This window comes from Ambystoma mexicanum, chromosome 5p (genome assembly GCF_040938575.1).
Source record: "Ambystoma mexicanum isolate Mex_15411 chromosome 5p, UKY_AmexF1_1, whole genome shotgun sequence".
NCBI classification, from domain to species: Eukaryota; Metazoa; Chordata; class Amphibia; order Caudata; family Ambystomatidae; genus Ambystoma; species Ambystoma mexicanum.
This window is the reverse complement of record NC_090930.1, coordinates 173,825,059-173,852,599: the sequence shown is the minus strand read 5'-3', so window position 1 is coordinate 173,852,599 and position 27,541 is coordinate 173,825,059. Positions and strand designations below refer to the sequence as shown.

General features: G+C 47.0%; 1 protein-coding gene across 1 annotated transcript in view; it reads left to right on the top strand.

Annotated features, from left to right (window-relative positions):
* The window catches only part of ATRX (ATRX chromatin remodeler), a 2,430,811-nt gene that overhangs the window by 75,230 nt on the left and 2,328,040 nt on the right, over positions 1 to 27,541 (top strand). The window contains exon 2 of the mRNA XM_069612585.1: positions 16,189 to 16,301. Coding sequence (XP_069468686.1) covers positions 16,189 to 16,301 — 113 coding nt within the window. The remainder of the gene's footprint in view (positions 1 to 16,188; positions 16,302 to 27,541) is intronic.

Here is a 27,541-nt window from a genome sequence, read left to right as displayed (position 1 = left end):
AGCTTAGGGGACCACGGACATCCCTGTCTAGTACCCCTACTAAGTTGCCATCTTTCCGATATTATTGCTCCCGTTTTAACCCTAGCCAGATGTGCGCTATATAACAATTGGACCCATTTAAGATACCCAGGCCCTATCCCATAATTGGTCAGGGCTGCAATCAGCCAGGGCCATTTGTTAGAGTCAAAGGCCTTTATAGCGTCTAATGATACAATTGCCATTTCGCCCTCCTCCCCATTCGCATGTTCAATAACTCGGAGTCTTCTATGATTGTTGGTTATGTTCCTATTGGGGACATACCCGATCTGGTTGGTAATGACTTTCCTCATCCTGTTTGCCAGGACCGCTGTAAGCCTTTTGCTATCTTGATTTAGCATGGACAGTGGTCTGAATGACCCACAATCCTTGCCAGGCTTATTGGGTTTCGGGAGTGGTATGATTTTCGCCTCTTAGGATCTCTGGCAGCCTTCCTATTTCATACTCCTCATTTAGCATCGCTAAAAGCGGGGGAGCACCTCCTTTTTATTTTAATTTTTTTGTACATTTTTATAAAATTCACTCTGGAGTCCGTCGGCCCCTGGGGTCTTGCTGGTGGGTAGTTGCACTATTACCTCCTCTAGTTCTTCTAGGGTAATCGGGGCATCTAGCTCCTCTCGCTCTTCTGCACTTATTTGCGGCAAGCCTGTATCTTCCAGTGTTTCATTTATTTTCCTGCAATCGCTTCCCTCCGTATCTCCATACAGGATTTAGTAATACTCTACAAACTCACGATTGACTCCTTCTTGGGTGTCCGCTATGCACCAGTCTTCCTTCGTTATTGTTCTCATTGGGGGGTCTCGCTCTTATATAACCATGCCAAGGTTCTTCCTGGCTTATCACCTCCAGCATGCTGTCTCTCTATATACTTTCTATAGTTTAGATTACACAATCTCTCCCAGTAACCCACACGTCTTTGTTGCAAACTGAGTATCACTTCATTATCTTCCTTGGTGGTGCCTCCCCTTCTTAACGCTAATTCTAGTTCTTTATTTTATTTCCTGTAGGTCAGTTAATATCCCTCCTTGTAGTCCCTTGGACTTAGCTATGGCTATTCCCCCTTACCACTACTTTAAAGGCTTCCGATAGTGTACCAACTGTCTCAACACTACCAGTGTTGATCTCAAAGTAACTTATTATTTCGTCTCTCAAATCTTCCCTGAAAATTGTATCTTTCGACGCCTCAGTTCTGAGGTGCCAACTTGGTATCTTTGCTCTTGGGGGTCGGTATTGCCATTCCCGAACCAGCGGCGAGTGGTCAGATAGGACCCTCGCTTTATATTCCGTTTGCACTATCTCCACCATCAACTCTTGTGTGACAAACCTATAATCCAACCTAGTATGCAGATTTTGTGGGGTCGAGTAATGTGAGTATTGTCTCTCCTGCAGGTGGTGCACCCTCCATGTATCCTCGAACCCGAAGTCCGTCACTAGGGTCTGCAACGCTGTAGCCGCAGGAGTGGGCCTGTCTATTTTGCTATCCGATCTATCAAGTTTCGGATTTAGCACACAGTTGAAGTCTCCTCCCCAGATCACCACCGCCCCCCACGCTCAAAGCACCTGCCCAGTGTCCTAAAGTATGCTGCTGTGTCTTGGTTCGGGGCATATATATGAACAATGCTCACTTTTTCCACCAGCCCTCTTATCATAACCATCCTCCCATCTGCTTCCACTATGGATTGTAGTAGCTGGAACGGGACATGCGGTGCAACCCAGGTAATCACTCCTCTAGCAGCATAAGCTGAATATGTAGCGCCTACAACTGTCCCTTTCCATTTCTTATGGATCACCTCTAACCTTTCTTGCGTGAGGCGAGTCTCTTGTATCAAGGCTGTCTATTTTTTTGTCTGCGCAAATACATTATAACCTTATTCCTCTTCAGGTAACTGTTGAGCCCTCTGACATTCCACATAATAACTTTAAGGTCCCCCGTTATCTAATAGTATCCCACTCCCCCTCCAGCAAACACAATCTCTATTCAAAATTGCATCCCGCTCCTTCCTTTGCAAGTGTTCCAGTTCTGCTTGTAGGCCCTCGCTCACATATGTAGGCCTGTTCCCCAAACTATCCCTTCTCTTTAACCCAGCTACTTCCCCAACTGCCCATCCTTCCCTATCCCTTCCCTGCCCCAACTCAATCCCCAACTCCCCATTTTCCCTCCCCCATCCCAACTGTTGCCCATCTCCATCCCTGGATCTCAGCCACCCCCGCATCTTGCCCGTTTCTTGGCTGTCGCCAGTACCCTGGGTATAGCAGGTAGATGACGCCCTACTGGCGTCTCAACAACTTTATCTATCGGGGGGGGGGGGGGTAGGTCGTCCCTGTTTTGTGTCTCCCACATTGGCAATTGTCCGCAGCGCATATGTGCCTATAGCTACCTTATAAAATACTATATTCCAGGCCAACATTTCTGCCCACCGAGTATCCATTAGTTCACATCCGCGCCTCTCAGTGCACAGGTTACACCCATTACAGGCACCTCAATAAACTCTCTCCCCCCTCCTGCAACATCAAACATAGCGCTGTATCACTTATCCTGTCTCTCCCGATCCTTGCCGTCTTCAGATTCTGGGCATCCAACCAGCTTGCCACCTCCTCTGGAATCTCAAGTGTGCTTTCCCCTTATGCAAGACCTTACGTTTCGCTGGGTACAGCAGAATGTATTTGAATCTGGCTGGCCGTCAATCTTCTTTTGACCGCAACGTAGCTGTACCGTTGTCTCTGTACCAGCATAGTATAATCCGGGTAGGCTGTGATGGTGGCTGCAGCTTGTGTTATTGTTCCACCTTTCTGAAATTCCAAGATCTTTTCCCTGTCTCTGTAGTTTAGTATCTCGGCGATTTATAGTTCGGGGAGGGGCCCCAGGTTACGGTCTCCTCATCAGGGCACTATGCGCTCGTTCAATCGCGAACCCCTGGAGAGCTTAACTATTTCTTGAATGAGCATATTTTCCACATAGTCCGTGGGATCCTGACCTCCTCCTTCCTCCGGCAGGCCCACCACACGTATGTTATTGCGTCTCGCCCTCACTTCGGCCTCCTGAGCTCTGTTTTCCAGGTTGGACATTTGTTGCTTCAAGATGTGGACAACTTTGGCATTGGTGGTACTAACATCAGTGTTGGTTTTGACAGCGCTTTCTAGACCAATCGTCCGGTCTGGCAGTGTCCTTACGTCCTGTCTTAATAAATTGACCTCTATCCCCACAGCATCTATCTTGGTCTCCAGTGCCGCTTTGAGGTCTGCCATCGCAGCTCCCCACGAGGATTTCAGTTCCGTTATGGCCGCCAGAATCTGGCTGTTGTCTCTTGACGAGGGCATCTCCTCCAGTGTGGTATTTGCAGACCGTGCTGGTGTGGTCGTGGCATGTCATGCCTTGCAAATATTTCCATCGTTGCTTGGTTGGTTGGTTGCGCTTGCTTTTTTCCTCTTCACATGCTTGTGTCCAAGTGAGTGCCGAGAGCCACATTTTACAGGTGGGTAGGGAGGGGCATTTCCAACACTGTAATATATATTTTTAGTGACCATACATCCCACGTTCAGGGATTTTGCCATTTTCTTAACCCCATCCTCCTTCCAGATACCAAACAGCAATGCCATCGGGTCCAGGTAGATTACAGTACCCTCAATTTCAGAAAGTGCACCGAGAATATCTCCCCAGAACGCACTCAGCGCGGTGCACAACCAAAACATATGTGCGTAATCCACATACTTAGTCTGACATCTAGGGCAGACCTGCACATGGCCACATTTGAACTTGGACAGTCTATGTGGGGTATAGTACACTCTATGCAGTATTTCGTACTGCATACAGCGGTATCTGGAATTTAGGGAGACCTTACTTGTGTGAGAGCATATCCTTTTCCACATGTCGTCTGTGATATCGAGGGCGAGTTCATCGGCCCATGCACGCTGCGTCTTGGGGGCCATGTCTGGAAGCTTTTTTAGTCAGTCGGATTTTATATAAGGAGGAGACGATTCTCTGGCTGTTGCTGGAGTCGGCAATGTAGTGTAGCTCAGGGGTATCTGGGAATGACGACCACATACCTCGGACTGCGGCTCAGAGTCTATAGTACTGTAGCATTTCCAGTGCCGAGCCTGTAGGGTCGGGGCGCCATGTCTGTGGGGTGATGGATTTATTTCCGGAGGGGAAGTTTGTCAGCGCTTCATACCCCAGGCCTAGCCAGTGCTGGGAGAGGAGTCTGTCATGAGTAGGGTGGAGCCCGGGGAAGCTCCATATAGGGAGCCATTTATAATATGGGTGAGGGGTGGATGTAAGGTCAATAAGGCGGTGCCACGCCATAAGGGTGGACACAATGGGGTCAGCCGGGGCGTCAGCTGTGTATTTGTTATGGAGTATCAGGGTCATAGTCTTAACCCTGGTCGTGGATAGTTATTCCAACCTGACGTGGGGGGAGCAGTAGGGTGTTTGTACTAGAACGTGGCAAATTGGGTGTCATGATGCCTACCCCTGGAGCACCAGGCCAGGCCCAGCACCCCCGGAAGCAGGCATCATGCCCTCGGGTAAAAGCCCAGCGGCCCCTTATAGGGGCTCTTAGGACTCAGTCCTGGCGCCTTTGGCGCCAGGCTCATGTTGGACATCAGTCCTGGCGCCATAGGCGCAAGGCTCATAAAGGGAGGTGTTTTGTGCACTTACCTGATGCAGACCATGCTGCACGCTTCAGGCCGCCGAGACCTGAAAGGGACTATTTTTTCATAGGGACTATTTTTTCACTCGGGCGTGGCCAGGGAAGGATACATACCTAGTTGGGGAAGGATACATACCTGGGACTTCTTTGAAGGCTATTTAAGCCACGCCCAGACAGCAGCTCATGCTTCGCGTTGTTCTGCTTCCTGCAGCTTAACGCTCAGCGTGTCTGCTCCTGCTCCTGGACTCCAGCCACGCCCGCCTCGAACCTGGAAGACCTGCAAGGAAGGAAGAGAAGAGCGGTGAAAACCAAGGACTATTTCAAACTTCTTACCTGCATCCGGAATCTTCTCGCCAGCATCCCTGAAGAAAGACTTCCATTTAAAAGCATTGCGCTGCTCGCTGCAGCGCCACGCTTCACTCACCTGTCCTCGAGATATCTCCCGGCTCCATCGCGGCTGTCAGCATCGGACGCCACATCTCTGCACCTAGGGGAGAGAGGAAGAAACAAAAGGTGAGCAGTAGGAACACAGAAAGAAAGCCTGATTAACAGCCTTAATATTTACCGGCTTTTCTTCCACATTTCGGGTCGGCGCCGCCCCGTTGGCAGGTACCGTACCCCGGCCCCTATGGGGAAAGGACAAGAGACATTTCAGGGGAATGATAAGGACATTTAGAGGGATCGCCCTCATCACTACTCACCTCGGCAGTTTAACCCCTCGACGCATCGCCTTCATTCTGCACCTGAAATAAAGGACAGATCACAGGTTAGAAAGACAACATAAAGGGAGCCTCACTTGAACTTTGAACTTTCATACTTACGGCGCATCGCTCAGGAAAGTCAAGTGGATTTTGCCAGCGCCATTCTGAAAACCAGTGAAGTAACTGGACGAACACGCGCCCCTGCACCAGAAGCAGGATGGAGAGGTCATCCTTCCAAACCATAAGGTGAGCTTAAACCGGGGTTTGGAGGAAGTTAGAGAGGAACGAAGGGGGAAAGGCGGGAGCTAGCACACTATTCTGCAGATTGTTAATCCCCTTTCTCATCTGCAGAAGGATATTCCTACGGGCCAGGCAAGCACGATTTGGAGGTCCTGTCCAATCGGTGTTCCGGGTCCTGCGCATCACGCTAGAAGAGGCCACAGCAATCCAGACTAGACCAGCGCCCCTGTGGGAACCAGGTGAGCATTACATTGGGCTTGGGCTGCTATCCAATAGAGCGTCAGGAGCTATGAACCCCCCTTTCTCATAAGGTAAGGACATATGTTGCCATTTCTTTTGGACTGTACCAGCATGCCATAGGAACCGAGAACCCATTGCGTGTAGACCAAAATATTTCTTCCCTGGCAAAAATTGATACATTCCCGAAAATGTATAAAAGTTTGGGGACCAAAACCATCTTAATGAGTCTACCCGCCAAAGCTAGAGGTAGGGTATGCTCTCTTGTCAATTTTGACTTAAAGTACTTTGCACCAGACTTACAGTTGTCGGCGATCAACGCGGTTCTAGATAGTGCCACCTGAACCCCCAAGCATTTGATGCTGTCGGGGGACCAGCCAAGGGGATATTCACAGGTCAGTTGTTGGGTTGCACTGGTGAGGGGGAATATTTTGGATTTCGTGTAGTGAATAGTATAGCCAGAGAAAGTACCTATCCTGATTGTCTCTCAGTATGGGGTCCAGATGGGTCCCTTACATATAATAGGACATCGTCCGCATATGATATTATAATCAGGGAGATTTGCCAGGTGTACGCCCTTGCTGGAATGTCACGCCCTGACAGTCTGCCATTGGCTCAATAGCTAGAGCAAAGAGGATAGAGGAAAATGGGCAGCGTTTACGTGTACCCCTCCGTAACTCAAAGGATTGTGAGGTCATAGAGTTGACCAAGACTCTGGCGGTGGGGCACGTGTATAGTAACTTGATATATTGAATCATTTTCGGGCCTAGCCCCCTTTTCCCCAGAATTGCCCACATATACTGCCACAAGACCATATTGAAGGCCTTCTGTGACCCAACTACCTGCGCCCCCTGGTCTATTCTTGAAAGGACATTGAATAGCCTTGTAATATTCAGAGTCGTTGAACGTCCAGGTACGAAGCCACTTTGGTCGTCGTGGGCGCGCTACAGCATGATGGGAGGAATCGGTTAGCCAGGGTCTTGCCCAGTATTTTAGTATCTATGTTCATGAGCGAGAGGGGCCTATAGGACCCACACTCGTCACTGGGTTTGCCAGGCTTGAGAACAACTGTAATTGACTCGCAAATTGAAGGAGGGTGGATTGATTCACGGGAGTGCCTTGAATCAGACCAGCAGTCTAGGTGCCAGGATTGCAACATGTTCTTAGTAAAATTCTGAAGTGAGTCCATCGGGACCTGGTGCCTTACCCTGGGGGTGGGGGTCAGTGACGGCTTTAACAGTTTCGTACAAAGTTATAGGGGCCTCTAGCTACTCCTGAGTGGACTGGGATATGTAGGTCATGGGATTTGGATCAAGTAGGTCTAAAATATCCTGCGTGTTAGGGTCGCTTCATGGAGTATATAATTCTGTGTAGAATTGTGAGAATAATGGAAGCTTTTGCCGGTCTGACCATTGCTGAACTCCACTAGCATCTTTGATACATTCGATATGCAAGTGTCCACCCCCGTCTTTCGCCCTCCCCCATATTTCTTGGCTGCGATTGGTTGTGCCAGGTATTTTAATCTCTCGCCTAGCGCGAGATTCAATAGTCTGAAGTTCCGCTCTGATTTGAGCCAACTTGGATGGCTTTGCGTCTGTCGCACACTCCAGCTCCAGAGCCTTAAGTTTAGTCTTGGAGCGTTGTAAATCATTACTGACGGTTTTTGATATCCCTGCTTCCCGTGAAATAGCCATGCCCCTGATATAAACCTTGAAGGTCTCCCATCGGACCCCATGGTCAGTGTCTTGTCGCGAATTGCACTCGAGGAAGTCTTTACGTCTGCAAGGATTTTGGCTCTGAATACTATGTCGAGTAGCATTTCTGATTTGAAGCGCCAGTTTTTGCAGGGTGGGGGGGGGCAGCTCCACGCTCGGTGTCACAGGTGCGTGGTCGGATAGGGTGCGGGTTAATATACGAGCATCTGTAACTCTGCCAATTAGGTCGGCCGTAGCCAAGAACAGGTCTATTCTATATGAGCTATCGTGGACAGAGGAGTAGAAAGTATATTCACGCGACTGAGGGTCGAGCGCTCTCCACATGTCCCGCAGTCCAAGTGTTGTTGTGTGTGTAATCGCCTGACTGCCCTTGAGTGGACTCTAGAGGCTGTGCCCGTCCTGTCTATATCATTATCAAGTATGAGATTCATGTCCCCTCCCCAAACTATCGGGACCCCTATATATCACATTAGCAGAGAGGCCACTTTATCAAAAAACTTGGGTGTATCGACATTTGGGCCATATGTGTTCACGAGCAGACACTCCCCGTTGGCTATTATACAGTGAAGGACAACGTATTTCCCCTCGGGGTCTATGAGGCTTTTTTGGAATACAAATTTAGCAGATTTGTGACACAGCGTTGGTACGCCTCTAGATTGTGTGGAGTATGTGGTGTAAAACCCGTTTGAGCCCCAGGATGGCGCCAGGCAAGATGCAAGACGGCCGAGGGCATGTCTCCTGCAAGAGGAGTATCTTCACCCCATGTCTCTGCGCATATGCAGTGATCTTACGGGCCTTGGTGAAGTTGCCTATCCCATGGACGTTTTACGGCATCATCTGGATAGCCATACCATCGTTCTAAGGAACATCCCAGTAAACGTGACTGCGTATGCGCCACGCATCAATGTAGTAATGTAGTCCACCCATCGAGTGCAGTGCCTTATCTCTGCCCTTTTTAATAGTACAGCCCCCCCTCCATCCGCACTGCCCATCCCCATCTGGCAGTGTGCCTGCCCCCTCCACCCCCCCCCCCCAACTTAGCCCAACCTTCGCACTAGCCCAACGGGGCACATGTGCAACATGAGCACCGTTAGAAACATTGCAGTCGTAGTGGAGTGCGCCGCTGCCGTGGAGCCAACTTAAATGGGAACCCAAAGGGTACCACTAGTGATTCTCACTAGACGTGGCGACCAGGCTTTTCCCCCACACCACATGAGTTAGGAGCATGGTGGCCAAATTATGGAGTTGCAAACATGAGTGAAATGTAAAACAAGTAGATCTAAGCAGTGGCCTGACATGTTTGAAGTGGGATCAGTGGCCACCAGTACAAAAAGCATAGAGGCAACCAAATTGGGGAAGGTGATGCAGGGTGCCATAGTGAAGGCGGTCGACCTGACCTGTCGCTTGATAGCCAGTAAGGAAGGTAGAGGAATTTTGTCAGGGGTGCTAGTTCCTCGTAGCACCTAAAAAGTATGAGACAGAAAATAGGACAGCAAAAATTAAGGGTATCCTCGCTGTGTTCAGTCGTTCTCCATCTGGTCGTCAGCGGGAGCATGCAGCGAGATGTGGGCTTCGATGAATTTCACCGCTTAGTCCGGGACTGTGAAAAAGGTTTCTTTATTTTCTTAAAGGTGATCTTCATACGAGCAGGAAAAAGTATGGCGTAGGCAATGCCCCTGTCTCTGAGCAGCTTTTTAACTCCGGTGAATTTACGCTGCTCCTGTTGCACTTCTGTGGAGAAATCTGGAAACATCCTGATGATCTGCACCTCGAGTCTGAGCTCGCCCTTTTCCCGAGCAAGCCGGAGAATTTGATCCCTGTAGCTTACAATTTTCACTATAATTGGTCTTGGGAAGTCGCCAGGTTTGGGGTGTGGGGCCAGCGCACGGTGGGCACGTTCAACAGCGAAGGGGGACAGGGTGGGGTCTCCCAGCAGGTCTTGGAGCAGATTTTGGGTTGCTAGTTCAAGACGGCCCTTGAGTGCGTTTTCGGGGACCCCGACAATGCGTATATTCTTCGTGATCTGGACTCCAAATCGTCACATGTGGCTTTGACTGATTTCATGTCTCGGACTAGAGTTGACAGTGTCTTGCAGTACAGTAATTCCATCTTCATTGGCACTGATCCTAGTTTCCGCCTCCGTAATCCTGGAACCTTGCTGATCCAGTTTGGATTTGAGTGAAGCAACATTAGCGTTGATGTCATCCAGTTTTTCATGGAAAGAGGCAAAGTTCTTAGCCATGGACTCAATGACAGTTGCAAGGTCCGGACCAAAAATGTCCACTTTTGCGTCCGTGTCTTCTTGACTGGAAGCGGCCTGTCCCAGATCAGGTCTTGATGTCAATTTAGCGAATTTGTCTATGGCGCCAGTCTTGCCTGCCCCGCGGGATCTGTTGGACATTGTGAGGATAAGACGACCTCCCAAATGATAGCGGAGGCTGTGTGATCCTTGTAGTGAGCATGTGCATGGGGTAGTACAGCTATAAGCCCTGGAGGGCAGTAATCCGAGCAATTGTAGCGTAGGGCAGAAGTGAATGAGGTTCGGGATCCAATGCCAGAAATTTAGCCTGGTTTGCTAGGTGGTGTGACTCGCACCGTGCACTGAGAAGGAACTCGGCATCTGAGGTGGTGGGATACTCTAATCATGGGTCCAGTTGCCCGGTGTATAGCACGACACACCTGCCACAAGACATGCAGAGCTTTGGTGTACCTCGCCCAGGCCCACGGGTGGAACAGCAGTGCAGGCGGGCCAAGGAGTGCCCCCACTCTCAGCTGTTCAATTCCCCCCCCACAGGCCGCCCTTGAGCAGATATGGTTCACCGGGGCAGACACGCAGTGGAAGAGTGAAACGAGCAATATATGGGCACCAGGAGCGGCACAGCAGGATCAGAGCACAGATCAGCTGGCTTAGAGTGATTGCCTATAGGGCCTGAATGTGGGGTGTCTTACTGCTGATCGGCGCTGCTCGAGGGGTAAGGCCAGCATGTCCGGGGAATGACAGCAGCAGTCTATGGATCAAGGGGCAGCTCAGCATTCACAATGTGGGGGAGCAGGGGGCAATACACATCAGTAGCAGTGTTTCTGGGGCTCAGGGAGCAGCCCAGTATGGATGGATGCGTGCCCGGAGCAGGGGAACAAGAACCAGCATTGTTAGTGGGCATCCAGGTAGGCCCACAGAGCCTGCCCCAGCAAGTGTTAAATCTGTGATATGCAGGTAAATTGGCTTCCCCACGGGGCACGGCTGCCTCCTCACCGCGTGTGCAACCGTGGGTAGGCCGCTCCAGCAGGTCCTCTTACTAGTGCCCCTCATGCAGAGCTATCGTGTGCGGCCGGGGCCCACGTCCCGCCAGTGCTATGTCCACGGCCAAGACAGGCCCAGGCACTGTTGTAGTGTCGGCGCGATGGTGTTGGAGTGCGCCACATGCCGGGGCCAGCAGGAGCAGCCCCCCATGGGAAGGTCGCTGAGTGCAGTCGAGACGGTGGCAGGGGCGGCCTTGAGCCCTGTGTAACGTGGGGGCTCCCTCACATGGCCCACAAGCCAGATGGAAAAACACATACACACATACACACATACACACACACACACACACACACACACACACACACACACACACACACACACACACACACACACACACACACACACACACACACACACACACACACACACACACACACACACACACACACACACACACACACACACACACACACACACACACACACACACACACACACACACACACACACACACACACACACACACACACACACACACACACACACACACACACACACACACACACACACACACACACACACACACACACACACACACACACACACACACACACACACACACACACACACACACACACACACACACACACACACACACACACACACACACACACACACACACACACACACACACACACACACCCACCCCCCCCCACTCGTCCGGGTATGGGCTTGCCAGCCCGAGCCGGGCGGTTGCGAAAAGCCGGATTGTTTCCCAGGCGAGGTGGTTGAGGGTGCCACTTCAGATACAGCACAGCAGTCTGCCAGGGATGCGAGGCTGGAGGAGCCGGTAGGGCCGCCCAGTGGCATGCGGCACGCCAGCCACCACAAAACATCCCAGTCCTCTTGTGGGATGAGGAGTGCAAACATCCCTATGGGTGGTCCTTTTCCCACGATGTTTGGCCATCAGCCGCTCGCCACCGTCATCTACATGCCGGCCGAATTTGAAGGTATGAGGTTCTGGGAGGCCGCTGAATCAGGAGGATGTCAGTTGGCCCCAGCATGGAGCACCGGGGCTAGGCAGCCATCTTTTGGCTGCTCAACAGCGCCCCCTCCGGTTTCTGAGATGTTGCATCTATATTGAAGGAACTGACTCAGGGTGACGCTGTCAATATGCAGTGAAAGCTTGTGGCCAGTAAGAGAATGTTTTTGTCCGTTGGCTTAGTATAGATTCTTGTTGCTAGGTTGTTTCCCTTAATGTAGACCTCTCAGTCTAAGAAATTGATGGCCATGGTGCTGGACTCAGTTGTAGACTTGATCCTAAGATGCATGTTCATCATGAAACTCTTTTGTACATCTACAGGGCCTGTCCAGATTCGGAATACATCATTATGTATTGTACAAATATTGAGAGATGTTGCATCCATCTGATGGAGGTAAGGACATGTTCCATATAGAACATGTATGCATTGGCATACGAAGGCGCCATGGCTGCTCCCATGCTGGTTCCTGAATGCTAAAGAAAATATCGATCTTGAAATTTGAAGAAATTGTTAAGACTAACTTGAGTAGAGTACGCTAAAATAATCTGTCGCCCTGGCAATTCTCAGATCGTTAAAGAAGCCATTCCACTGCTTCTAGACCTGCTTAATGCACTATGTTGCTAAATAAGGAGGTGACATCCATTGTAAAAAATGTGTCCCTCCCACTGATTAATTCCGTTGATGTAAGTCTTCGTAGGAAGTGCATGATGTCCTTGATATATGTCCGTGTCTTGGATAAGTGGTTGCAACACCTTATCTAGGTAGGCGAGAGGTTCCAATATGCTTTATGTTGCTGCTGTGATGGGACACCCCGTGGGCTTGATAGGTCTCTTATGGATTTTGGTAAGTGTGTATAGTACCAGAGTGGTGGGAGGCAAGTTCTCAAATGTATGTGTCTTTTCTGAGAACCTCTGTCCAAGGCTTCATCCAAAACCTCTCGAATCAATGTACGTATACTTTGTCGGATTGAATTGTAACTCTTTATAGGTCTCAGTGTCCATGAGCTGTGGTTCTACTTCCTCCAAATGATCCGCTTCATCCAGAAGGAGTAGTGCACCCCCCAACCCCCCTCCCCTTGTCCACAGGTTTAAAGATTATTTCATCATTATGGAGCAGATTGCTCAATGTCTGCTTCCCTATTTATGAAGTTGCCGTGCCTCTTAAGATCAAAGGAGATCTTCTTTAGGTCCTCAATACTTTTTTCTCAGACTGATGGGACATGGATTTGAATAGGTGGATTAGAGCGCACTTCTAGATATATACAGCAGGTTCTTCCATCAAGGAGTCTGTTTCAAGTGATTCAAAGAAGACTTTTAGTCTTTTCCAGAACTCATGAGGAAGTTGAAACTATCTTCTCTTTCGGAAGGTTACTGTTGTGTACTGGTACAAAAGAAAGACCCTTCCTTAGGACGTAGTTCCAAACGCAATGAGTAAAAACTGATGTTTACTACTATGTCTTTCCAGATGGCTTCTTTCTCTGCAGATGTTTTCGTTTTTCCCCTTCTGATGGGACCTTGTCTAAAAAATCAGAGGTACTTTCTCCCACGTTGGTATCTTGTGATTAAATGTCTGCTTCCGTGTTGGGTTCAGTGATAACTTCTAGTTCAGTACTGGAGGCGTCCGATGACGTAGTTTCTGGATTAGGTATACCCGATTTGGGTAAACGTGGTTGAAAGGGTCTGCTAGGGTGTTGTCCATTAAAGTTTCTTTCTTTGTTCAATTAGGATTTAATTGAATGGGGGCTTGACAAGCAGAAATGTAGAGTATGAACCCCTGGGTAAAGAATGGTTGGAACATTGTGCTTTGTGTTTGACAAAAGGAACGAAACATTGAAGATTTTATTTACGGTTCCGGAACCATCTTTCCAGTGTGGGGAATGGTAAACTCTTTACCCTATTTTCCTAATATGCCAGGTATTACATAAGTATTGCCGTTAGTTGAAGACTGTAAGGGGGTCACACCCTTGAGGCAGATGTTCTCTCACAAATCTTGATTACCGTTAGGTGAAGTACAACACTGAGATAATCCCAGGCTGGAGTATGCAAGCACTTCAGAGAGAAAGGTATGGCCTTGTATGACTTTGATTGAGATTACATTGCACTAATCTACCCCAAGATTTAGTATTTAGGACACAACATAGCAACAGGTGTTTATCCTGTACATAAGGCAGGTCTGGGGCACCCAACCAACTGTATTTCGGTTGTATTGCCCCACCCCCTGCCGTAGTGATCACTATCCATCAAGGTAGGGGAGACTCTGGCCTGAGGATGACAATTTTGTCCCGCGACTAGTGTATGCAGCATTTTAAAGTACAGCACTGGTGGCTACGTACCACAAGTTTATGTGCAGAATATCGAGGAGTTTGGCTCCAACTGACACCTCCTCGTCCCTTATGTGGGCCACACCAAGATGGCCGCCTGGTTGCCTTGGTGCTCTAGCGCATGCGCAATAGTATCCAGGCAGCGCCATATACATTTTAGATCTTGATCTGAACGCGACGGCTGTCGCTTCGCACTTAGATGCATTCAGGCCTAGGAGTTCATGGATCTATTGCTTTACCAATCTTCTTTCCAGACACGGCCTCAGATGCCGAGAGGGTATTGCACAATTTGGATGTCAGACGAGCACTTAAGTTTTATTTGGACAGAACATCTAGATTTAGGAACCCTTCCCAGGTTTTTGTGACCCGTGGCGATACGAAAGGAAAGCCGGCCTCGAAAGGAACCATCTCCTGATGGATTGCTTCCTGTAAATCGGAGGCGTATACCGTTTAGGGGCTTCAGCCTCCAAAAGGAATTCATGCCCATCTTGTGCGGGGAAAGGCGGCTGCCGTTGCTTCCAGAAATGTTCCCTGGCAAACCATTGCTAGAGCAGCTATGTGGGCTTCCCCATCAGCTTTTTGTAAGCATTACTGCTTAGACCAGAGCTCCAGAGCAGATGCTCAATTCGGTCAAGCTGTTATTAATAACCCCTTTCAGTAAGGGAGTTCAATCCACCCGTTTTTCCTGTGAGGAGTGCTTGGTAATCTCCCAAAAGTATGGAGGAAAGGGGACGGGACGGAGTATAACAGTTACTCCTAGTCCATAGTACCCTTTCCTCTATATACCCGCCCTCAGTCCCCTCTAATAAGTATCCTCTATTTCTAAAATGGTCGCAGACCTGGCGATAGAAAAGGACTGAAGGGTGATGCGCGGGGTGTAACTAAGGAGGGGGAGGGGGGTTTACGGCCACGTGCGGTACCCCGTGTAAAGAGGACACCACATTTTTCAATTTGATGTTTTTTTACAAAAGTGCGCTGGTCCTGTTCCACTGGACGGAATGTCCCAAAAGTATTGAGTCACTACTGTGAGTAACTTTGCTAAAATTTCATATTAGTCAGACCATGGTGTTGCTAGTTTTTCAAACCGCTGCAGTGAAATGTGGACCAAATGTCTACACTTACTAGAGATGTGTGGAGGGCAGTTAGGTTTTACATGGACCGAAAAAGGACCATTTGGAAAACTAGTTGGTTGTTTGTAGCCTGCAGCATTGTCCAAAAGGGTAATCCCACCAACAGGCACATCAAAATGGTTTGTATGATCCTCGCTACCCCTCAAAGACCCAGGGTGGAACAAGCTGTGTTGAGAATGTTCTACTGTTATTATAATATGCTTTCCCCTAGAATAAAAACTGTCTATGCACACTTGGCATTCAAATCTAAAACAAAGCTGCAGAAATACTATCACTGAAAGTCTTTCTTCTGCAGCGTGGAGTCTGTTTTAGGCCACTTATCCCGCAGTGGGATGCAGGAGCTGGGGGGAGAAGGTTGGGGGAAGAAATTTAGTAAAGTTACACTTGCGTGTGACATACATGTGAAATCCATAAATGTGGAATATAAGCATGAATTGTAAGCCAAGCAAGAAAACTGACTTTTGTTTACAACACCTCTTGGACACAGCTGAAAGACAGTCAGATGGCGATGACTGCAAATCTCATTGTGGGTAGCAGTCTAATTTTCTATATGGTTCCTATTACAGGACTAACAGCAAATGGCAGTCTTATGTTTTAATCTTTGGATTTTGCCTTTTCTTGGGTTGTGATAAATCTAAAGAAGTTCTACCAGTGCAGAACAAATGTACCAATTGTATCTTCGTTAAGCCTAACTTTTATTTTGTGTCCGATTCTGATCATCATAGGCTCCTTTTTTGGTTTCTAATTTTCAATGTCTTTGCATTTCCAAAATGACAAGGTTTCTTGGTTTGGCTGTGCTTTTTACATCAATTTTTTGTTGCAATTTAAAGAAAACAAATATTGGGGATTTAGTGTTTGAGGAAATGTTTTCTTTTCACAGTGAAAGCAAGTTGAACAAATTGGTGCAGAAGCTACATGAATTTTTAGCTCACTCGTCTGAGGAATCTGAGGACGCTAACTCACCACCTGGACACTTTCGGAGTAAAGATTCAGGTAGATATTTTTGTGGTCTCTCTTCATGCAATGTACATTAAAAAAAGAGAAACTCGTCACCATCCGGGTAACGCAGGTTTCTTGTAGGATATTTGGGCAATTGCACAAAGGTTAAGTTAAATATTTGATGAAAACTGACCTTAAGTTGAGCCTCTTAATAATTTAAAATATACAATTTTACTATAACTCCATATATATGTCGGAAGGAAAAAATGTTCTTCAATTGCACAAAAAATCATTGCGTATGTACATCAGAAAGCCAACTCCTTGGACGTGGGTTTCACCCCATTAGCTTTATAAAGATGTGCAAGATTAATGCATCACTTAGTTCTTTTAGTTCATTAATTCATTGTTAATTGTTTGATGGAAAAAATGAAGTTTTTGTAACAGTAATATCTGTTATTACGAGTGGTATAATGGGAACAGAAAAGTGAGTGAAGGTGTGAGAAGCAGTGTATTTCGTGTGGCAGTACTGGAAGGACCTAACTTCCCCTTGGAGTAGTCTTTCTATGCTTTTTATCACAAAGAAGGAAGCTGCTGCAGTACTACATAATCACCACTACAGCGTGGAGTGAGAAGCAGTGCGTTTAGTGGAGGTTGTGATGTGTCAGACAAACCAGTCCACTGAACTTATCTGAATGAAACCACTATACAGCGGTGAGATCTTAAAAATTATGCCTTTATAACGGTTGAGTACGGACTTATTTTAGTCTGGGCACCGAAACAATTCATTGTGAATGCCTACATGTTATAGTGTATTTTGTGAGCGATGGAACATTTTCCCATATGACGGGCCTTGAACTCCAAGGAGAACAATTTGAAACCTGTAACATTGTGATAAAGCATCAAGTAACTCCCTTACTGTGGCAGTCTGTGGGCTATTGAGTCTTTGATCTCCTGTAACACAGCTCTAACTTCTAAGCCTTGATCAGCACTGTAAAATTACTGTGCTGCTTCCACGACGTAGGAGGGACTGTGGGCAAGTCTCTTTGATCTCCTGTGACTTGGTGTTTCTTTATCTCAGTGACATTTGTGTTGCTATCCAGTGCTGTGAAGGCTTGTTGAGTTGTCCATATGTTATGGGAGAGACTGTGGACGAGTGAGTCTTTGATCTCCTGCAATGCGTCTTTCATTCTTGGAGGCTTTCATTCCCAATATCTATTTCTGTGAAGGCTTGGTGAACTGTGCTTACGCTGTGTGAGAGCCTGGGACGAGTGCACCTTTGATCTCCTGCAGTGTGGCTTTCACTCTTGGAGGCTTTGGCCGTACTGCTTGGCACCGTAGAAGTTTTTCATCACGCAGCTAGGGAGAGTCTGCGGGTAAGCATGCCCCAGTTTTCCCTTGACACATTTTTAAAAAAATCATTACACTCTAAGTTTCGCCAATATTGGTAAATTGTCTTTTGGGAACTGAGTACCTGCAGGCGATCTGACTGGGATCTGCCTCAGGTTGGCTTTGAACTAGACAAGGCGTTGAGGTTGGCTGCTGTTGGGGAATTGCTTGCAAAAAAAGTCTATACCATTGACTTGCATGCAAAATCTTTTTTATTGAAAATGTGCATTGGTGCAAATATTCTTTCCCTATTCATGTCTCATAGATGAGTTCAATTTTTCTGTTAAGTTTCTTCTTTTCTTATTAAAATTGTATACTCTTGATAAATTTGGTTTAGAATTTTGTTGGGTTTAATTAAAAAAAAAATCACCTCATGGTGTTAGGAGCCTTAAGGAAGGGGGCTGACACATAAATAAAAAGAACACATCAGTAAAGGCATGCTCTTCGGCTATCGCTGTTCCCAAACCGCCGTGTAACCTGCTGAATGAAGCCATAATTCGTTCCGTTTAGTGCTCCTACCAAAACATGCTTGCTAATAACGAAATCCCCCCGTCCCAATTTTGATGAGGCTAAGGTTGCAATTGTTCATAACGAAACTAGTGATGACAGTACAGACCTTTTAAAAAGAAGATATATAAACACACACACACCCTCTCACACAGATGATTCCTCGTGTTCTCTCACAAAGGTGTACCCGGAGGATCTCTTAAAATGTTTACAATTTTATCTCAGATGAGTCGATCCTGGCACCTGTGGTATCTCGTGTACTGGGTAACGCTTTCAATTGTCTTTGGGTCCATCAACACCACGTTCACATCTTCTAAGGTTGATGAACAATGCAGAATCTATTGCCAATTGCTTGGAGAGGGCCACAATCAATAATTCACTGCATCATCCTCCTAGTTATGTTTCTTTTGATGCTCGCTCCTTCCAAGTTGGAAGGAATTCACATATTGATACTATTCCTTCACAGGAGGCCCGAATGACTCGGATCACTTCTGTACAGTCCTAAATCTGAGTCGTCAGAGGGACTTTAAAGCCACACCTCTAGGGGAAAACACTCAATCGCATGATCCCATGACAATTGACATATGTTCCTTTCCAGTACTAGAATTTGAATCTTCTAGATAGAGGCCATGACAGGACAACTAGAATTACAATGTGAAGTTAACCTTAATTGAGATGACTGCTAAAATAAACCTACTGGCAGGTTTCATCCTCTTTAACGTCTTCCATAAAGGTATCAATTGGTGTCCAGACTTCAACAATAATAATGCCAAATAGCCTTGTGTCAAGATCTAACTTGGAGATAGCATAGGTTCAGGTGTTTTTAGAACAATTTGCAAAACTACCTATGGAAGGTGCACAGGACAGAACTAAGGGTCTCATTTGGGATAATGTTAATTCCAATACATCCAAATTAATAATGCTGGAATGGGACATACAAAACGTGATGCTTGCTTTGGACAGTGGTCCCCCTAAAGTGAATATAGAAACAAGGGCTCTAGTAAGTCAAGTTGACTTAGATTCATCTCCACCAAATAGCCCATCGCCATTGGTAGATTCCTCTCCACCAAATAGCCCATTGCCATTGGTTGATTTTTCAGAGAGACAAATTAACACAGAATAAGTAATGTTAAATAACCCTATTATTCAATCAGAATCTTCAAAATCTTCTTCAAAAATCACTTCAAACTCGCGTAGAATCAGGTGCAAAGAGAACAAAGCTAGACAAAAAGCAAATAAGAACTCCAATTGCAAAGGAGAAAAAACTAAATATGCAGGCTACCAAAATTCATGGCCACAATTCCACAATCCACATCTAGGGGTGATCCTTCGGAGAATTTGAATAATGCCATGAGTGTTATTCAAATTGGACAATCAAAAGAAAATTTAGATGAAAGCTCCCTCTATTCTTGCTAAAACATTGAATAATAAGAAGGCCATGCAAGTTGACTCAATGCTTTTACCATCGCACTTCATTAATGGGGGAGAGGGAACAAAACAAAGTAAAATGTCCCTTTTTTCCAACACTGGGTAAAAATATCAAGGGTGTAAGTACACAGTCAGTAGTCTGTACCCGATAAAGGGGAAGCGTTTATGCCAATCCCAGTACTCGACAATGAGCAAACACAAAAGATAAATGCTGATGTATTGGTATCAAAATCTGAGCCGTCCTTAACTTTTAACAGCTAATTCTTGTACCAATCAAAGTGGATTGAAAACTGAAATCTAATCATCTAAGATCATGGGTTGGGAGAGCACGATCAAAATAAATTGATTGTGCCTGTTAAACATCTTTAACCAAATTCCAGCACTAAGATTGCTGGAATCCGACGATCTAGAATGGGTCACACTGCCGCAGACCAATAATAACAGTATGTTCTGTGACTACCAAGTTATTTCCAGAATGATTTGGGAACCGCGCCAACATTTGGAAATCTTGGGATACAGGTTGTTCAATGTGGACTCCTTGGATGATAAGAGGTTGTTCATATCGTTTCAAGCTGGATTGCTTGTTGTGAAGAAAGCTTAAATTGACGAGTCGGATCCAGTTGCAATTGACTCTCCAGGAACTCAAATGTAAGTGAACTTGGTCTGGATTGGCCGTGGGTAGAACTTGCAATTTAAACCTTTATGGAACTTCAACGGGGACTTGCTCAACTGTAGCAGTGAATTTGCTCAAAATAATGTCATGGAATGCTTGTCGTGTAAATAATTTGACCACCTGGTTTAATAATTCTTCCCATCAGACCCAAGCTACGATTCCGATGATACAAGAAACTATGATGTGTTTGCATTTCCAGACGAATGAATTTGAGACCTATGCATATCACTGAGGATTGAAATGTTTAATGGAGACAACAAGGCTATGATTACCTCTGTAAAAATAGCTTGATGGCATTCGGGTCCACTGTGAATCGTTCCGTTGGTCAATGCCGTGATAACATGGAACCACATATCTAGGTTTACTAAAGTGAGCAATCCCTGTGAAAGTTTATGCTTGCAGGGCAGATGCCGGTGGGAAGATGATGATTTTGTGGGAAATAAAGAAACTTAATCCATCGAAAGGCAGTTGGCCCAGGTGGCATTCCATCATTTCTCATCAAAAAAGATCCAACTCTGTGGGCATCCATTTTAAAAATGTGTTTGATATTCCAAGAACATGGTCCCGTCCCTTGTCATATCGATCTTTAAAAAAAGGTGACCACTCCAAAGCCGCAAATTACAGGCCCATAGCTTTGACCGATGCTTCATCTAAGGTGTTTTCTTAACTGAGTCTTGGAGAATTAAAGGAAATTCAATGGTCAAATGCTATCTCACTTTTAGGTGGGCTTTCGTAAAAGGATGGGAACTCGTCTGAACGCGACCATTTTGGCTCACGTTTTGGAGACGGTCAAGCATCCACACATAGGTCCCCTGTTTATGGCTCCCTTGGACATGTCATCAGCATTTGATTGTGTAATTGGATCAATTCTATTGAATAAACTGTTGGGTCTTGGGATACCCATACGTTTGGTACAGCGGATGGCAGCGCTACATCAGGACAACACATACAGTTGATGTCACTCGGCAGAGTGCTCTAACAAGGACTATGCAGAGCTTTAAGGGGTTAAGCAGGGTTGTTTGACTTCCACCCTTTTCAACCTTTAAGCGATATTGATACTATCTGGAACAATAACAAAGTAACACCTGTAAGATTGGGCAAATTAAGAAATAATTGGTTGGCATTTGCCAATGACCTAATTTTCTTTGATAACACGCAGAGTGGCTTGCAAGCCAAGTAGGCAAACTTCATGCAGTATTGCCTGGATAGTAACATCTAAGGCAAAGCCATAAAATCTAAAATTGTCATCTTTACAGGAACTAGACGGATAAAAACGCTTGGATGGTCTCTGGGTTTGGAAAGAATATAACAAGTCCCAGAGCTACGATATTTAGGTTATAATTTAAGCAACTGTAATTCAATCAGCATGTGGCAAGAATTTTTGGAAGCAAAACTACAACCTCCCCGCCCCTTATCCTAAATGAAGTCTGTTCTTAAGAATTTGAAAGTACTCATGGTTGCCAATCCTTGAATATTATGCATTAAAAATAGCTTATACTGCTTTATGGTTTGGATATTTGACTGAACATCTAAATTCCATTCAAGGTCGAATATGGCAAGTGGTTCTCTGCTTCACCATGTCTCTGCCAAATGCAATAATAAGGCATGAGTTTTGCTTAGTGTCACTATCTTCAAGACTAAGTTGGAGGCCACCCTCCAACTATCTGAAAATCTTAAATACCCCCCCCCCCCATAAACTCTTTATGAGGAATTGGGTTTGATGTGAAGGGACAAGTCAGTCAAATCGGTGAAAAAGTTCGGCAAGAAACTCTAGCGAGGATGAACTCATTAACTGACCAGAGTAAAAAATAAATAAACAATTACCGTAGAATCTTTGAGTAGGTACTCGCTTCATAAAGAAAATGCTTGCTTTCCAAGGAAGATAAAACAATTGAGCACTTATATTAGAGGTTTTCCTTGTATTAAGCATGTGCACTTTATATGCAATTTTTAATTTACTCCTACGGCCCGTCACCTTTCCTCCATACTTGTGGGACATTCCATCCTTCAGGTCAGGATCGGAGCACTTTTGTCAAAAAGCATCAAAAATGAAAATGTTTGTCATTCTTTTATTTTTACCTGGTGCTGCCACACATGCCCTTAAACCCGCCCTCCTGAGCACCGCCCCGCGCATCACCCTTCAGTCCATTTCTCCGAATGGTCGGGGCCGGACGCACTAGCATCACCGGGAATTTTGTCTTTTATTCCCTTTGCCCTTCCTTCCTGCTCGGGTTCTACGGTCATCTAGTCCTAGTCTTTGCCAGAGCGTCTGGGATTTAGTGTCCTGTTCATCCTGCGAACCCTGTTTCGCGAGGGCGGATTCCCCACTCTTTGCCTGCAGTGTCTGTGCCCGGAACATCCTTGTGACTCAAGTTTTTATTGCGACTACTTCTCCGTCCGGGTACTCCCGCGACGTTGTCTTCGGTGGGAGGTGGTGTTTCAACACATTCCTCCACCACATTTGCAGCTCTTCACGATGAGAAAAAGAAAGGCCTGGTAAGTCCTTTACTTTTTAGCGCACCCCGCCCAGGGGACTCCTTCCAGGGGTCTTCCAGGTCTGGGAGAGGCTCAAGTAACTCTTCTACCAGGGTTACCCCTGAGGTGTCCCGCAAGGGGCCTAATCGGCGCACTGGAGCTTCCAAGGGTCCCCACAGTGGGCCTGCCAAAACTGGACATTCTTCTGAGGTTCCCCGTTTGGGGGTGCTAAAATTCAGCCCAGTTCTTCTGTGGCTCTGGATACCAGGGTTCGCCCTGAGGTCTCAATTTCTGGAGCTTTTCACACCGAGTCTTGACTCGAGGCCCCTTTTGAGGGAGCTTAAATTACCGGGTTCCATCCTGAGGTTCCCCTTCTAAATCCAATACCGGCAGAATTGAGGGATCCTCTTTGAGGGTTTTGTCGGTGAGGTATATCCCCTCAACCTTACCACGCTCTGGGGTGTGGTGGTACCAGTTCTGTCGAGGGGTTAAAGAAGGCGGTCATGCACCACAGGCTTTTGAGTACCGGCTTTGCCGAGGTTCTTCCACAGGAGGCTAATTCTGTGGCAATTCCTAGTGTGTCCATTAAACACACTAGATCTGCCATTACCGGCTCTACCGATGGTGGTCCTTTCAAGGCTAAAATGTCACGTAAGCCCCCAGAGACGACATGGCGTCACTTTCTCCTGTGAGACAGTTCACCTCAGGTGTCGACAAAATGGCGGCTCGATCTCCCTGGTCCACGGTGGCCATTTTGACTTCCTCTCGTACACTAATGTTCACCACGGCTGGTGCTGGGGGGGATTCCTTTTGGGGCTGAGCAGCTGCATGCCATGTGGATAACAAAAACCCGTTCCGCCCTTCAGTCGATTGGCCTACTCGAGCACAGCTGCCTCGTACAGTCTCGCTCACTCCCTGGTTCTGCACCCCTGATCTATGTGGACCCAATTGGTGGAGGTCCTTCCTGGAAACCATCCTCGTTGCGTTCATGCGGGGTGTGCCCCTCCAGAGGGGCCTTTGCCCACTCCTGCGCCTAGCCCTTCGTCTGAGGATGTTTTTTTTTGGGGGAAATTTCAGACGCTGATGTGTTCTGATCCCATGAAGGCGTACCTTACGGATCTGTTTAGGGAGCTATTTAGATCCAACGCAGGTCCTGGTGGTGCTTCCCCCACCTCTCGAGACCTGATCTTCCTAGTTTTCTGTTGGAACACAGTCAGTACCAAGGTGTTCCTAACGGCGGACAGGATTGCAGACCTTTCTATGTCAGCTATTCTTCCAGTCCTCACACATGATGGCCTGGTGGTTTGAAAGACTGCTGGGTCTCATGGCCTCTTGCATGCTAGCTTTATGACTTTCACATCTGAGATGAGGCGCACTCCGTTAGCTCTTGGGAGCTGCTGGTCTCGGGCATCAGTTAATTCCAGTTCCGTCCTTCATGACTGTAGATCTACAATGGTGGTCCTCAATCAACAACCTTCCAGTGGGGGCCTCCTTCCAGGAGCCCTGCCCAAAAGAGACTGTAACAGACGCCTTCCTTCTGGGGTGGAGAGCGACGCTGCAGCACCTTGATGTTTTCCACCTTCGAATGCCTCCGGACGGGCAGTTTCATATCAATTACCTGGAACTCCAGGCTGTGTTCCTGGCGCTCAAAGCCTTTCAACCATCTGTTACCAACAAGGTAGTCCATATTCGCACAGACAATTCTGTGGCGATGTTTTACATCAACAAGCAGGGTGGCATCAAGTCACCTCTGCTTGTGGATCTTGCCATACAAATCTGGGACTGGGCCATCCAGCACATGGTCTGGCTCCAGGCTGTACACATCACGGGTCACATCAATGTGACTGCAGAAACAGCGATGTCCTCTCCAATATCTTCCGTCAGTGGGGCACCCCAGAGGTGGACCTCTTTGCGACTTCTACAAACTGGAAGCTTCCTCTTTATGCCTCCAGGGACGGGCTTGGAGAGTCCTCCTTGAGAGACGCACTCGAGGTTCTGTGGGACAACAGGAAGGCTTACGCTTTCCCTTAATTGCCACTGATTCACCGGTCACTGTTCAAGTTCAGGGCTTCATCAAGCTGCACTCTCCTGTTCATAGCTCCAGCCATATTCTCGTTTTCTAAACTTAAGCATCTGTCGATTCCTCCTCCAATCAGATTGCTGCTGATCTCTGACCACCTTCACCAGTTCAGATCTTTAGCGCAGTTCAATCTGTCTGAAGACAATATGCGCATTATCCAAGCGACCAGGAAACCTTCTACGAGGGCCCAAAATAAGAGCAAATGGCTGTTTTTGCCAGTCGTGCTTAACTAAGCAGCTCTATCTCGGGCATGCCATGGTCGACACTGTTCTATCCGGTCACTTCTGGTATTCATGTCCTGTCTTGCAGGACTTATCTTTCTGCCATTGCAGCTTACCTGTCCACGGACAGCTGTTCTTTTTCATTGACTAATCCAGTCACCAAACGGCACTTTGCAGGGCTTCTGCATCTTTTCCTGCTGGTGCGGACTCCTCATCCCAAGTGCGATTGAATTGTGGTCCTCACTGCTTTATGCCGTAAACTGTTTGAACCCATGGTCACTACTGATCTTAAAGCAACCTTTCTTGGAAGGTTGCTTTTACTGATTGCTTACTCGCCTTGCGGATGTTATTGCAAACTACAAACACTTTCTGTGGAACATCCGGTCCTCATTTTCCACAAGGGTAAGGTTGTGCTTCGTACCTATTCTTCCTTCCTGCCTAAAATGGTTACTGACTTTCATTTGAACCAATCTATCGCCTTAAGTCTTCTTCCCGAACCCGGCATCTGATGCCGAGAGACTCCTGCACAGTTTGGACGTTAGGCGAGCCCTGACGTTTTACCTTGATAGAACGAATGAACTAAAGAGCTTTTCACAACTCTTTGTTCCGTTCGGTGACCCTAAAGAGAAACCAGCTTCGAAAGCATCCCTCTCCCGCTGGATTGCCTCGTGTATTTCAGAGGCCTATAAGATCAAAGACCTTCAACCACCAAAGGGCATCCATGCACATCTAGTCCGTGGCAAAGCGGCTGCTGTTGCCTTCCAAATGTATGTTTCTTGGAAGTCCATCGCCAAGGCTGCCACGTGGACCTCCCCATCAGCTTTCTGTAAGCATCACCCTTGGACCTGAGCGCCAGGGCTGATGCCGAATTTGGCCAGGTTGTCCCCAAAAACTCAGTGAAAGATTTTCCATCAACCGGTACTACCTCTGGTTGTGCTTGGGAATCCCCCACAAGTATGGAGGAAAGGTGATGGGACATAGGAGTATAACAAAGTTACTCACTGTCGGGACTATCTTACTCCTAGTCCATAGTCCCCTTTCCTCCATACGCCCACTGTCCCCTGTAAAAGTATCCTCTATTATTGCTTAAATGGTCTCAGACCTGGCGATGAAGGACTAAAGGAGCTCAGGGTTACAGCCACGTGCGGTGGCCCCGCGTAAAAATAAAAGGACATTTTTGATGCATTTTGACAAAAGTGCTCTGGTGCAGTCCTTTAGGGCGGAATGCCCCATAAGTATGGAGGAAATGGGACTATGGGGTAGGAGTAAAATACTCACCATAGTGGCTAACTTTGTTGTTCGACATTTTCCTAACCCCGAGAAAGAACGAGGTGTTGGGTCAACAGTAGGACAAGAGAATATGTATTGTCGTTTCTGTCAAACCCCTGCAGAGGTGGAAACACTAAAACATTGGATACTGAAGCCTCCACACGGGGGCGGGGACAATGTTTCTCTTATCGGCTCTTATTAACTGCTAGCAAGAACATAAGCAGAGACTGCCTGAAGTTATTATTAAATGTGATTTCTTTCTCTTTTTCCTGAAGTGGTTTATACTATGTTCATATTTTAATTAACCTTTTAAGTGCCAAGGACAAGGTAACTCGTCCTTGGAATTCCCTCCGGGTTGCCAAGGACGAGATAGCTCGTCCTTTTAGGCACTTTGTTTTGTGCGATCCCTGCAAACCTATTGATCCTGAATTGGAGAGGGCCAGCATAGACGCGAGGAGAGCAACCGAAGATGATGAAAAGGTTGAGTAACTATATATTGGCAGAATCCACCTTGAGCTTAAAGGCCATTCTGCCCCATTTGAAATTGTTCAGTAAAGCGTCTGTTTTTCACCTCTCTTGCTTCCTGGGGTGCAAACGGAAGCGAACGTGAAATGTATTCACGCTTCAATTGGCTAATGCAACCGGAAAAGGATTGAATGCAGTGGGAGAAGAGCTCTGAACATTTGTGTTTGATGGCCCTCGAGAACCACCACCTTCTGGACCCAATAACTGCTATGGAAGGCGGTGTGTGCCACAAGATCGGAAGCCCATGTTGCACGGCAATACCCACCAATGGAACACTCATCGAGGCTGTCAGAAGTGTACAACTGGCCCTTTGTTGTGGTGCTCGTTACCATCTGCATCGGCCGGTGGATCATCATCAGCTGCTGCAACTGCCGCCAGCATAAAGCACACTACATAATGTAAATGAATAAAATTGAGCTTGGTAAATTAGGTGAGGAACCTCCCAGTGTAAATGAAAATGAGAATGATGTGGAGTTCATATTTACAGCACCCCCACAGGACTTGGAAAACTACAAGGCATTGTGGGGCGAATGCTCAAACTGGTATTTGGAAAATACTTAGAAGGGTATGAAGAAGGGGACATGATCAGGGTCACACGGGTGTGGGTGTGCAAGGAAAAGGGTGAAGAAATGAAGGGGAAGGCAATGCCGATCGAAATATCAATTTGAAGGGGGGAATGTTCTAAAGGTGCCAATTCAGCGCCAGCCAGCGGGCGCACCTACCACTTTCA